General features: G+C 48.9%; 1 protein-coding gene across 1 annotated transcript in view; it reads right to left on the bottom strand.

Annotated features, from left to right (window-relative positions):
* Nucleotides 1-41: 41 nt before the first annotated feature.
* Nucleotides 42-13,048, bottom strand: part of ATP6V0D1 (ATPase H+ transporting V0 subunit d1) — a 34,632-nt gene continuing 21,625 nt past the window's right edge. The window contains exons 3-8 of the mRNA XM_041400408.1: nucleotides 10,495-10,673; nucleotides 7,510-7,589; nucleotides 3,608-3,685; nucleotides 2,861-3,037; nucleotides 1,906-1,983; nucleotides 42-1,392 (exon numbers count right to left, since the gene is read on the bottom strand). Coding sequence (XP_041256342.1) covers nucleotides 1,231-1,392; nucleotides 1,906-1,983; nucleotides 2,861-3,037; nucleotides 3,608-3,685; nucleotides 7,510-7,589; nucleotides 10,495-10,673 — 754 coding nt within the window. The 3' untranslated portion in view covers nucleotides 42-1,230. The remainder of the gene's footprint in view (nucleotides 1,393-1,905; nucleotides 1,984-2,860; nucleotides 3,038-3,607; nucleotides 3,686-7,509; nucleotides 7,590-10,494; nucleotides 10,674-13,048) is intronic.

Below are 13,048 nucleotides of genomic sequence, written 5' to 3'. Positions count from 1 at the left end.
GGGCTGTGGGAGCAGATGCCCAAGTAAGCAGGAGAGAACAGTGCAGTAGGCAGATATTTATTGGTGTAGAGAGGAAGGGATCACAAGAAAACAAACTGCAGAGGTGACCACAGCACAAGCTGGGACAGAACCACTCTCCATTGATCCTTCCTCCCAGCAGCATCCAGCATGTTTCCCTCCAGCAAAGCTTGTCTGCTGCCATTGCACATCTCCCAGAACTCAAGTGCAAGGAGGAGCCAGCCAGAACAGAGCAGCAAAGAGCAGGGCTGCCACACCACGCTCAGGGCTTGGTTCCCACCCTAGACCACAGACAGGCAGGGTCTGGGACATCTCTGCCCCCACCAGGGTGACTAAGGCTGCTCTGTCCCCTGGCCAGCTATGCCATACAGCTCCATGGCAGTGCCAATCCACCCTCTGCAGGGGAGAAGCCTGGATGTCTACCCTGGAGGGGTGCAGGGGTACACCACCATCTGCAGAGCCCAGAGGAGCCCCGGCTCTTCCATGGTTGTGTCAGTGAACTGCAAGCTGTAGTTCTCCACAGCTCTGAGGAAGGAGCTCAGCCAGCTTATGGAGCTCTGTCCAGGGCAGTAGGGAGACTAATGAGAGCTGCTTCTGCAGACACAGAAAGATTGCATGAGTGCAAACACTGCCAGAGTGGGAGGACTGTGCTCCACAAGCACTCTGGCTCTGCCCTCACATTCCCACAGGCTCCATTCCAGTCCTGGCCAGGGTTGTTTGGTCTCTCCCAGGTCAGGGTTCACTACAAGGGGATGCAGGGATTGCACAGCAGCATGGGCTACGCTACAAACCACATTCTAACTACATCTCACAGGAACAACACTGAGTAGGAGATTTGCAGAGCACTGACAGAGGGCCCCCAGCCATGGCAGACCTGACCCATTCCTCTGCAGCAGTGGGACCTCCTCAGAGGCAGCCCCCTGCAGCTCTATGAGCATAAGCACACACAGCAATTAGTACAGGAACACTGTGACTACTGCATACACAACGGGAGGCCCTCCTGCTGCACAGGGCTAAGTCTGGACCACTGGTCCCTCCGGACGTCTCACAGCACACACAACTCCAGCTTGTGAATAATTTAACTAGCAACTGTACAGTTTCATCATTTGATCCAGTTCCACAGATGGGACATCCCTGGAGTCTGGGCAAGGGACAAATCAGGGAGTTAGGGGTCCCTCCGGACTCCAGGGGTGGGACAGGAGCAGAGCAGAGTTAGAAGATGGGAATGTAGTTGTCAATCTTGGTCCTGTGTCGCTGGGCAATGCACTCTGCAATCCACACAATGTTGCGGCACTCCTGCTCCTTCAGCTTCACGAAGGCGTAGAAGACTCCAAAGTGGAATTGGTTGAGGAAGGCCAGCTTGTTCAGCTTTACCTGGGGAAAGCCCAGAGGAGGACATGTCATTTGTTCACCTCAGATAGGAGGAGTCGGTCAAGGCAAGCATGCAGCTGCTTGGAAGGACCAATGCTGGAAGCTCTGCACAGGTATCCTGTTCTGCATCTTGCTAGGTCCTCAGGACAGCTCTAACCTATAGCACATGGCTCAGGACAGACTCTGACATTTGAAGGGAGAAATATTTATAACTCAGACACCATAAAACTCCTTATTTTCCATGCAATTACACTCTGGTTTTGCTATTGATTGACCAAATATCCATTAGCAGCCCCAAACATGCCTCCTCACACTGCTAGAATTTGTCTGGGTGAGACAATGGGCCAAGCACTATGCCAGGCTCCCATTCTCATGCAGGAGCAGAGGGCAAGCATGCTTCTCCTTCCCCCAAACCCTGTTCAGCCACAGTGCTGCTGACAGGGCAGTAGACCAGCTTCCTGACACCTGGAGCTTTGCAAATGGCACACGTCAAGCAGCATCTCATGGCTCACTCACCTCGTGCTCAAAGAACCTGTCTTCAAGGGTTTTATCTCCAGGGTTGCTGCCAGCCCCTTCAAACAGCAGCTTGTACTCCTGCAGGAAGGCATTACATGAGGATATACCCTGTACCCAAACTCAGCAGCACTTGAGGGCCCAGATACTCCAGCCACTTGAGGGCCCAGATACTCAAGCAGCACTTGAGAGCAGCTTGTACTCCTGCAGGAAGGCATTACATGAGGATATACCCTGTACCCACACTCAGCAGCACCTGAGGGCCCACTGTGTCACAGATACTCCAGCCACCCTGTCAAGTCAGAGGACAGAGAAACCAAGAGTCCTGCCCCTTCTCCAAAATGTGCAGTTCTCAAAGGTGTATCATTGCTTTGAGCCACAGGAAAAGGGGCATCAGGTACAGACCCCTCCACATACAGACTGGAGTGTCTGGGCCAGACCCCTGTGCCCATGTACACAGGCTGCTCAGTAAGGGGACACTGAGCTCTGACTCTGAACAGGTACCCAGCCATGCACAAAGTGGCTTGAACACAGACAAATCCAAACGTGTCCTCCCAGGTCAGTGTCTCACCTTGAACTGAGCCAGAGCTCAAGGCTGGAAGTGGGGCATCTCCACTTCTCACTGAAAACACATTTCCATTCCCAAGTAAGGCAAGGAGAGTCTGTCACTGCTGCCACATCAGCACCTCAAGGGTTTGGTGGTAAGGGCAGTCCCCACACCCTTGGACAGGGAACACTGTCTCCCAATCACCCCTAAAATGACAGCCATGACTAACAAGCCAACGACATCTCGGGCAAGCCAAGTCCTGTCCAAGCAGAGCACAGGACCAACAGCATGAAAGACTAGCACCTCTATCCCCAAGCTGTCAAGCCACAAGTTCCCCAATATTCCCAAGAAGCTCTGACCCAGAGCAGGTTCTTGTACCAATCCCCACGGCCCTCACCCCAGAGCACTCACAGGGTAGTAGTCAGCAACATTTTTGACTTGCTCGTAGTCATCTGCCCTGGCCAGCTGAGCCAGGCCCTCAGGGTAGAGCTTGCCGCAGTGTGGGAACAGCTTGGCTCGGTCCTCCTTGGACAGCTCAGTACCAAATGAGTTGATGGTGATAATGAAGGCCCTCCGGTCAGCTTCAAACTGTGGGAAAAGAGTGGCTCATGCTGGGATGCAGCATCTTTACCAGAGGCTGGCAGATATCAGTGCTGCTCTGATAAGTGCTGCATAAGGAGGCTGCTGGGATGTGTACAGCTTTCCAGTGCTCAGCTAGGGCAGGCTACAAGTGCAGGCTCCCAGTATGCCCAGTGCTGGGAGCATTTGGGTGAGGAAATCCCCCCCCCAGGCACAAGTCAAATCCTGCCCAAGTCAAGGAGTGTCTCTCATCTACTGCTGCTGAGTTCTGCACATCTCACAGCAAGCTTTGGCATGGAGAGAGGCTGTGACCCAAACAGCTCTGGTAGCTCTCCTACAAGTTATCTATGTGAGAGGATGACGATGTTGCCACAGAAGCAACAAAGGTATCAGTACTTGGGGAACCAAAGTCAGGCTCAGGCAGTGTTCCCCAGGTCTCCCAGTGAGCAGGTCAAGTGGGCGTGGGGATGCTGAGCATGACCTGGACAATGCTTAACAGCCAGCAGACAAGCTGTGCCTGAGCAGGGAGTGATGACCATCACTGTAATATCATCCAGCTATGGAAGTTTCCAGACCTACCTCCAGGATTGGGCACATGGCATCTGCCGTGGTACCTCCCAGCGTCTTGCAGAACTTGTAGAAGGACTCCAGGTAAGCCTGGAAGAGAGAGGGCAGATGAGCATTCTTCCACACAGCTTCATCTACTCCCCCACAGGGCCCTTCAGCAGAGGACAGACAGCAAGCAGACTTTGCTTGCTTGCTCCCAGACGCTCTGTAACACAGCACAGGCACTCTGGCCCCATGTGAACTTGCCCACACAACGACTGTGCTTTCCCCAGGAGCCAGAGACATGAAGGGTTGTGGTTGGGTTTGTTCAAGTGACTGCATGAGCTTACTGTGGGCAAGATCCCCAGGCAGCAAGGTTAAAGCCTATTTTTCTCCTTTGAGTCGCCTAACTCATTTTACTGAAGTCTCACATGGTTTCCTGACCCTGCTCTGGCCTCCACAAACATGCCAAGCCACACAACCATAGCTGCAAGACCTACACTCAGAAAGGAGCGCTGTGTAAGCAGAGTCAAGAGATGAGACAGGACATCTGTGAAAGAAACCAGCCATTCTCTCTAATTCTCTTTTCACACTGCGGCCACTTGGTCTCTATCCCAACTGAAGCACTGCAGAAAACATACGGCCAGGCACAGCTACACTGCCTCCAGGAAATCCTTTGTGGAGATGTTCCGTAATCCATCTGGAAGATGACTCTGTCTCCCAGGGGGAGTCTAAGAAGGCTGTGGATGGCTAAAAGTATCGTTCAGCAAAAATGTTCTCAGAAGAAGTGATCAAGTAATAAAACGCCTCCCCGAGCAGAGAGCTGCAACCAGAATCACTTTAAAGGGATGGAATAAAAGGATGCTGAGACACCACAAATCTCTGCTTTATCACAACAACTCTAGGACTGAAGAGGGACTAAGAATGTAAAAATTGGATACCCCCACCCTCTGCACCAGGAAAGCACCTGGATTACCGTGTTCTGTAAATATTTGTTACCACACAGTGCAAGAAGACAATGCTGGGTGAGCATCACTCAAAGAAAGCCTCTCCAGCACTTGCCACTGCTGAGGTGGAGGACAGCACAGAGCACCAGACTGCAGAGTTACCACAGGAACAAGGACATGGATAATGGATGCTGTTTGAGGCTGACAGGTGAATGTGGAGAAGAGATTCAGTCACTACCTCTGCCCTCATCAGAGCTCATGCACAAGCCTAAGGTTTTAGAAGCAAATATAGGTGAACTCGAATATCCAGCAGTGAATGGGGATCCAATATCACAGACAACATGGAAACAGTCTGTAAGCAGCTGCACTGGGTACCCTTCCAGTGACAGCAACTGGCAGAAAAACTCCAATGTCCTGAAGCCCTTACCCCAGGAACAGAGGTGTCTTTTCCTTTAATCATCCTCAATGGGTCTTCTCTTTCATGAACCCACCCACTCTGCCTCCTGCTAGCCTCATCTGTCCTCAAATCCAGTCTGAAGACAGGCCTTGGCCTGTCCATCCACACTGACTTTTCCAACTTCATTTGTGGATACCACCCTCCTCTGCCAGGTGAGGAATCCTAGCCTTTTCCTGCAGTTTTCTGTACAGAAGCCATCATACCCAATCCTCTAAATGTGTCTGCCTTAGCATCATCTCCTGTTTTGCTGTTCATACTCTGACATGAGAGGAATGAGATAGTATCCAGGTCAAACACACTTTACAGATGCATGCAGTAGCACAGTGATACTCATACAGCTCTTTACTACTGTTAAGAACAAGTAACCTTGTATAGAGACAATTACTTAGGTCAATCATTACCCAAGATTCCAATTAGTAGTAGGAAGGAACAAGGAGACCCTCACTATACCAGCACAGTTAGGGTTCCCTCCTGGCCTCTCCCATACACCACTCCACATTTATCCACATTGATCTGCCTGCTTTATTTTATTGTCCAGTCGCAAAGCTCCTTCAAATGGTTGCTACAAGAAAGTCACCAGCAAAGGCCAACAGTCAGCTGGCTTCACTTCCACAAGAGATGGAACAAAGGGAGTAAGCACAGGAGATAACAAGGCCAGCAATAAAGATAACAATGCTAGCACACTTCCAGTGCAAGACTTGGCTGCTGACTACACTCTACACTAAGCACTGACCATTTGTAACCTCTGTTCCCCATTTTAATAATATTTCCATTTGAGAATCTTCATTGCTAACAAGAAGCCTTTGTAATAGCCTTCCTCCTATGAATCCTGCTCAAATCTTCTGTCAACACACTCAGATTCCTTAAAAGCCTCCAGTATGTCTGGGAGATAGCACTTCCCCTTCCCATGCCAACTCCACACGAACGCAGGCATCTGTCCCAGGCCTGTTGTGCTTTTCAGAGCAGCTCTTTGCAGATTTCAGACCAGATTTTATTTCCTTCATTTGCATCGTATTATACATTTTCCAGTCCCTGGGGAGAGAGGTAGTTTCAAGCAGTCTGTAAGCAGCAATCACCTTTTCCACCCCTTCATCCCTGTGATTTGTTATGGACAGAACCCCTGTACTCCCCAGGGGCAGCTCCTTAGCAAGAACAAGTGCCAGCACATACTGAGGCATTACAGGCACCTATATTTCCATTTGTGGGTAGGAAGAGCAGACTACAAAGCAGTATTGAGCCTCAAAAAGGATATGGGAAAGGACATGGCAGCTGGGATCCAAGGGGATACATCCCACCTCCCTCCCAACCAATTTTCCCTGTGCCCACTCTGCTGCCTGCCTTCCCCCTCCTGCTTCATGTTGAGACCGAGGCCTGTGCCCTGCAAGGCTGTGGTGTTTATGCACACAGGTGTCCCTCCCTGTTACAGCAAAGACCAGTACATGCCAGAGGCCACAGGCAGCTGGGCATGACTGCTGACATGCCGCTCCTTTTCCCTCCCTTTGCCTTCTTCCCTTCACGCCTGACCTGCTCTCTGCCTCTCCAAAGAGGCCACAGCTTTCTTGGGAAGAAGAGGTCACACTGACTGCAGGCTGGACGTGACCAGCCAAAACAAGATTGACAGATAAAATCTACATCCCACCCCTGATCCAGAGAGTCGAGATGGAGCGATAGCCACAGCCTGCACATAAACACATGCTTCAACACTGCCAGCTAAAACCAGACAGAGCCTGCAGAGATGACAGCTCGGGACAAGGACATCCTTAGCCCCCTCCACATCCCTCTGCCAATACTCTCCCCAGCTTGCATCTTTCACACTGCTCTACCAAGAACATCCTACCCCAATCACAGCCACAGAAGGCTTGAGCAGACAGTTAGAAGGTCTTTGGGAAGGGCTCAAGACAGGGAGCGAAGCCAGTGGGAGTCCTTCAACCAAGTTTAAGTTTAGTCACTGTGAATGCAGTTTAACTGCACCTCTGAACCCTTGTGGTAATGGAGGAGACTTCTCCTGCCTGCCTGGGGCATGAGTAAATTCAAAGACACAACCTCTGCAGAATTCTTGCACAGACTCTTGAGAAAATCCTCTCTGCCTAGCTCTGGTGCCCTGACTCAGCAGAGCTGTGTGATCAGGTGTCAGGCCCCTCCAGGAGTGTTATCTTTACTTTCCAATGGATGTGAGTAAGTTTTGGCCATTTTAATCACCATGCCAGGAATAAATAGGAAAGTTTACATCTCCTTCCTTTCGCAGGAAGGAGAGGACACTAGGACAAGAGGCAACAGACAGAAATTGATGCACAGAAGTTCCACCTGAATATGAGGAAGAACTTTTTTTACTGTGTGGGAGACCATGCACTGGAACTGTTTGCCCAGAGAGGGTGTGGAGCCTCCCTCACTGGAGATATTCCAGAACCATCTGGACACAATCCTGTGCCATGTGCTCTAGGATAGCCCTACTTGAGCAGGGAGGTTGAACCAGATGACCCACTGTGGCCTTTTCCAACCAAACCCATTCTGCAACTCTGTGACTCTTTTACCTTATACAGCGTGTTTCGAATTATTTCAATATTCATTTCATCCAGGTCCTGTTCAGATATGCAGTCTTGGAAGAAAGCAGCTGAAACAGAGCCAGAGACAGAGTTAGCATTGCCCTAACCAGAGCCATGCTCAGCACTTTCCAGACTCCTCAACAATACCAGGCAGAAGCACATCCTGTGTTGAGCTTGTCCCTCCTAGGTCTAGCCCTTATCTTCAGCAGCCAAATTGTCATGACTCAAAACCTCAGGCTCCACCATGGTTCCTTAGGCCATAATAATTTTTGGGATTCTCATATGAAAAGCTTTCTTTACCCCTTAGTCCTATGGTTTTGTTAACAGCCTATTCCCAGCAGAAATTCTCATCTCTAGCTCCTGGTATCAGTGATTAAGAAACCTGTATTTAAAAATAAGCAGTCCCCAAACTGTTCCCAGATGCAGGCACTTGGAGGTGACAAGGCAGCTTTGAACTGCTACAGCCTGCTACAGCATTGCAGGAGTGCTTAAGCACCTGTGAGACACCAGATAGTGAAACACAGGGAGTTGATGCTTCTCCCTCCTTCTACAATATCTTAGTGAGGATTAAGAAGGTATCATGATGCCATAGCTTGTATAGCCCATGACACTGGTCATGGTTGGAGCCAGGAGTTGTTTCTCCTGGTCAAGTCTATCAGTCTCATTTTCTACTTCTTCCAGAGGCTTTTATTTCTGTAGCTGAAAGTTAGTAACAGGAGACAGAATAAATTAGTAGGACTTGGTAGGATGCTCAGCCCTACATACTTTGTCAGAATACTGCTGAGAGGGAGTTGAAGAAGTTGCTGCCACCTAAATAACACAGATTTCAGATCAAACAGGTGCTGCAAGCTGCAGATATAGACGAGTCTTTTACATCTACAGTGTAAATGCAAACGAGTAGTACAATAAAACCCATTGACAGGACTTCCTGACTTCAACTCTCACTCAGTAACCAACTTTGCTGAATTTGCTACAAAAAGAAATCTGATCTGTCTCAAGCTTACACAGTGCAGTTGTGGGTAACAGACACCACAGCCATGCTGAGAACTGACCAGTGCTCTGCTCTGTGCAACAAACCAGCTGCAATGCAGGCTCACACCTCTGGCCTGCACCACTTTTACAGCATGAGCTGCCTGGAAGGACACCAGTCACAGTGTGGGTCTGGAGGGTCCTGAACAGAGGTTAACCTCTGCAGAAGTTTCTTTGCAGCACCAAGAGCACAATGCCACGTGTCCGGGGGAACGCTGCTCCTGATGGTTGGCAAAAACGCAAACAGAGTGTGCCAGGACTGGTTTTTACTGCAGGATGTGCTGGCCAGCCTGGATAGCTAAGCAGTGGCTACTTCAGAGTAGCTGAGGAATGAGTACACAGCTATTTCAGTTCTTGGCCCTCCAATATCCCAAATTAGGCTTACAGCCCTGTTAACCTATGAAAGCCATTTGGGGTTAGGCATTCCCACCAAGCCACGTAGCTACTCAAGTCCTTTTAGGAGATAGAGCTGCTGTTTCTTTGCGTGTGGTCACTGGAAAGAGTGCAAGTTAAACAACTGAAGCCTGCATGCCTGCTTGTTTAGGCAACACAGCTACTCCCCATGTTCCCCTGCTGAAGAAATGCCACACTGGTTGGTACACAGCCCCAAGGGCATGGCCAGGGCAAAGGTCTGGAGAAGCTAGCCCAGGCAGGGCTGAAGCAGGCAAAACCAATCCATGTACAAGTACATGAAAGCAAGAGGCAAAGACCCTCAACTGCCAGCCATGTTGTCCAAAAGCATCTCAACACTCACATGGGGCATTTTCACTCCATATTCTGCTGGAAGCTTTAAGGTCTCTGAGAGATAATATCTCTGAAATACTCTGTTCTATCTTCTTGCCAAAATGGGAAGGTTCCCACTTACTTGTGAGGAGGATTTTCTTCCCACACATCATCCCTACAGTGGGCTCAACTTATCTGCATGCAGAGCCTCAGTTCTCCTGCTCTGTTGTTGCCCTGCCTTGCAACCCAGATCTTCTGAGGCAGGTTCTCCCTTCTTTACTGGGCACAAGTTATTTTTCCATGACAACTACATCATTTGCCCCATTATTACACAGAGCATTTACAAAAGCACTTTCAGTTCCAAAGCCAACCATTTCTATCAAAGACAGCATGATGACTTTGAGTGTTTTCTTCTTTCTAGCATCCCCAAAAGAATGACTAATCACTGACTCAGGCATATCTCATTACGTTTTTGCCCACAGATGCTAAACTAGAAAGTCACCTGTGACTACCTCCCCTACTACTGCAAAGACTTCCATATTTTCTCCAGAACCACTTCCTACACCTTTTATCTTTAAAGAACAGATCTCTTCATAAGACACTTGGTTTTAGCATTATGTGCCTCCTGAATAAGCCTGGAGCCCTGAGACAATACACCTCAGTCCAGGATGCTGCAATACAATGAGTTTTAAAAGGCTTTTGGAGATTTCTTTGTTTTGATGTCGTTGTTTGGGTTCGTTTTTTGTTTACATAAAGGGCTTTTATTTAACTAGTGCTAATTTTAGTAGTCTCAGAACAAGGCTGGGTATGTGCAGATCTCTATAATTATCTATAAAAAATTCATACAAGAAATTACCCAATGGTCCAACTAAAAGTGCTAGAAATCAAGTGATTCATTCCAGCAGAAGACCAATAGCCTTCCACTAAGGAGGCTCACAAAAACCAAACCGTCCAGCACTTCGCCCTACCACTGTGATTCCCTGGACACTGACTGAAGGCTACAGAGAGGTAGCTGGTCCTCTAGAGGAAAAAATGGCATAGGACAGACATAAACCTGAACTCAAGCCCAGCCACCACAGGCAGTACAGCTGTGCATTACCCACTGCTTTGTGTCTTCCTGGAGCACAACTTAGGCTTAGCTGGAGATAGTTAGACTGGGGGAAAAAGGGACATCTGTTCCACCACAGACAGCTGAGAGGTATTTTGAACAGCTCCACTCACCCAGGGGAGTGTCCACCAAGATTGCATTGTAAAGCTCTGCAGGTGTCTGAGCAATGTTCACAGCTTCCATCTGCTCAAAACTTCCCAGAGGATGGCATTTGGGCACCAGCTCGGAGATGGAACGCTGGTGCAGAGTCCCAGTGATCAGCAGAATGACATTGTCAATCATGTAGCTGTACCTGGAGGAAGGAAAGAGGAAGACTGAAACAATACATACAATGTGAAACCCAGCAACAGGCACTCATCATCTCCTCGTGAACATCTCCAGAAAGATGCACACTTCCCACAAAGAAGTACTAAGGCACCTCCTTAGCATGTGTTTATCATGCCAGCCTAGGAAAAGGCAATCAGGCATAATCCCAGGCTGTGATTTATGCCACAGCTGAACCACACCATCTGGGTACCACCCACCACTGAAGAGCATTAGACTGGAACTGACTTCTGGAGGTCTCTGGCCCCATATCCTGCTCTGAGCATGGTTGGCTCTAGCTGCTCAGGCTAAAAGACTTCTGAATGTTCATATGAACTTTGAATTACTTGCAAGAATATGTATCTCACAACCTCCCCGGGGCTCTGCTTCAGCATCCAACCACACTTGCAATGAAAAGGCTTTCCCTAACATTCACCCATGGTCATTTGTCTACTGTCTCTCATTCTAACCCCACACACCTCCAAGAGGAGCCTGGCTCCAGTTTCAGTGCCAGCAACACTGCTCCATCTTGCCAAGTGAAAGGAGGAAGGGTCACATTTCTGCCGCCTCACTCCATTCCAACAACAACAGGACTGGCAGCTTTGGCACAACCTTCACTCACACCCTCAAGAAACTACACACAAGGTTTTTCACACCTTACACCAAAAGCTACAAACTTCTTCGCATTAGCCCAAGTTATGACGCCCCAAACCAAGTTCTCCACTTATGTTGCTCAGGATTAGCAGATTCAGTCTTTGGCACTGCAGCAATGGGACATTCAATCTGGAATCACAGTACCTGGCATAAGTTCCACCAACACAAGCCCTTTGTGGCCTTCCTCTCCAATATGTTCATTTTTCTCCTGCACTGAGGAGCTCAGAACTGGGCACAGCATGCCAGGTGAGGCCTCGCCTGAGCAGAGGAGAAAGAACACCTCCCAGTACTCCCAGTCCAGCTAGAGAAGAGAGACACAGCTAGCCTGAAGACTGGGAACACATGAAAGGCTGGTAACCTTCTCCAAGTAGAAGGTCCAAGCAAGGGATGGAGGCATCACATAAATACCAATTGTCCCCAGCAAGAACAGCAGTGATACTCTAGGCATCTTCACCACCAGCTAAGCCACAAGCCAACCAAACTGAGAACCTGAAAAACATCAAGTGAGATGAGGGGATTTTTAGTCAGCAGAAGTCGCCTTTGCACATATCCCTCAGCAGCACAGGGAAGAGGCACAGATGCTGAAGAGCAGGGTATGTGGCATTTCACACTCCCTTGATCGCATTCCTAGAACTCTAAAAAGTTAGATGACGAAAAACACCTGAAGAAGCTCCTTGGCAGGAGATGCTTCAAAACAAATGAGATCAGGCCTGAAGTAGAATGGCAAAAGGAGCTATACATATCTGGAGTTGTAGAGAGTCAGGCTTCCCACAGGTACTTAAGTACTGAAGAAAGAGAACTTAAGGCCAGCATCCTGGGACGGAGGTGAAGACAGGCATGGCAAGGCTCTGGTGATATTTACCAGACATGCACTGGGATGCTGCTGTTCTTTGCATTTCCAAGCTAACAAAGAGCACGGTGCAGAGCTGCTTCCCTTTAACTACATCAAAGGCAGGTAAGCAGAGCCAGTTAAAGGCAGATTTTGCTAGTTTTTATTAGACGGGCTTATTGCCTCTTAAATATGCTCAAAGGGCACGTCCATGAAAACATCAAATCCACACCTTAGTTCCTCAAACAGGTGCTGTTTTTTTCTCTCCACAATGCAAGGCTGAGCAATGCACCTCCTGGCCCTACGATTTTTGCAGAGCGCCCTTCTGTTTTCACAGCTTACCTTTCCTGGTTCAATCTAGAACCAGGGCAATCAGCACAAGCTTCATGTACTAGGAAACCTCCTTTTGCCCTTTAATCTGCAAGGTCATTATCTTCCCTCCTGTTTGTGCAGCTCTCACCATGGAGATGACTGCAATCTCCAGGACAGCAAGAAGGGCCTGTTTATGAGAACAGAGGTAAGCCCCTTGCAGTAAGCAGCTGGTTCCTGGTAAATAAAAGCATCTGCACCCTAACACAGATGCTTCTCCAGGAGGTGCACCAGAACGAGGATACAGATCTTTTCCCAGCTCCAACATCTGCCCTCAACATGCAAGTTTCCTTAGTGCAACACAGTAGCTTTAAGGAAAGACCATGGCCAGCACTTCTCTCAACAAAGCAAGGCAACAATATACAACACTACCAAATTTGTTATTTTAACAGCCTACAGTGAAGGAGTAGGTAAGGAAATACAGCCGTGTATGCCAGCACACCTCTTTCCTATCCCCAGTTTACTATGGATGCCACCCTCCACAACATATTTGCAAGGAGCCTGGCCAATGT

Source organism: Onychostruthus taczanowskii, unplaced genomic scaffold (assembly GCF_017590055.1).
Source record: "Onychostruthus taczanowskii isolate IOZ18803 unplaced genomic scaffold, ASM1759005v1 scaffold18, whole genome shotgun sequence".
Taxonomy (NCBI): domain Eukaryota; kingdom Metazoa; phylum Chordata; class Aves; order Passeriformes; family Passeridae; genus Onychostruthus; species Onychostruthus taczanowskii.
Note: the sequence above shows the minus strand (reverse complement) of the source record. Positions and strands in the feature narration are given on the sequence as shown.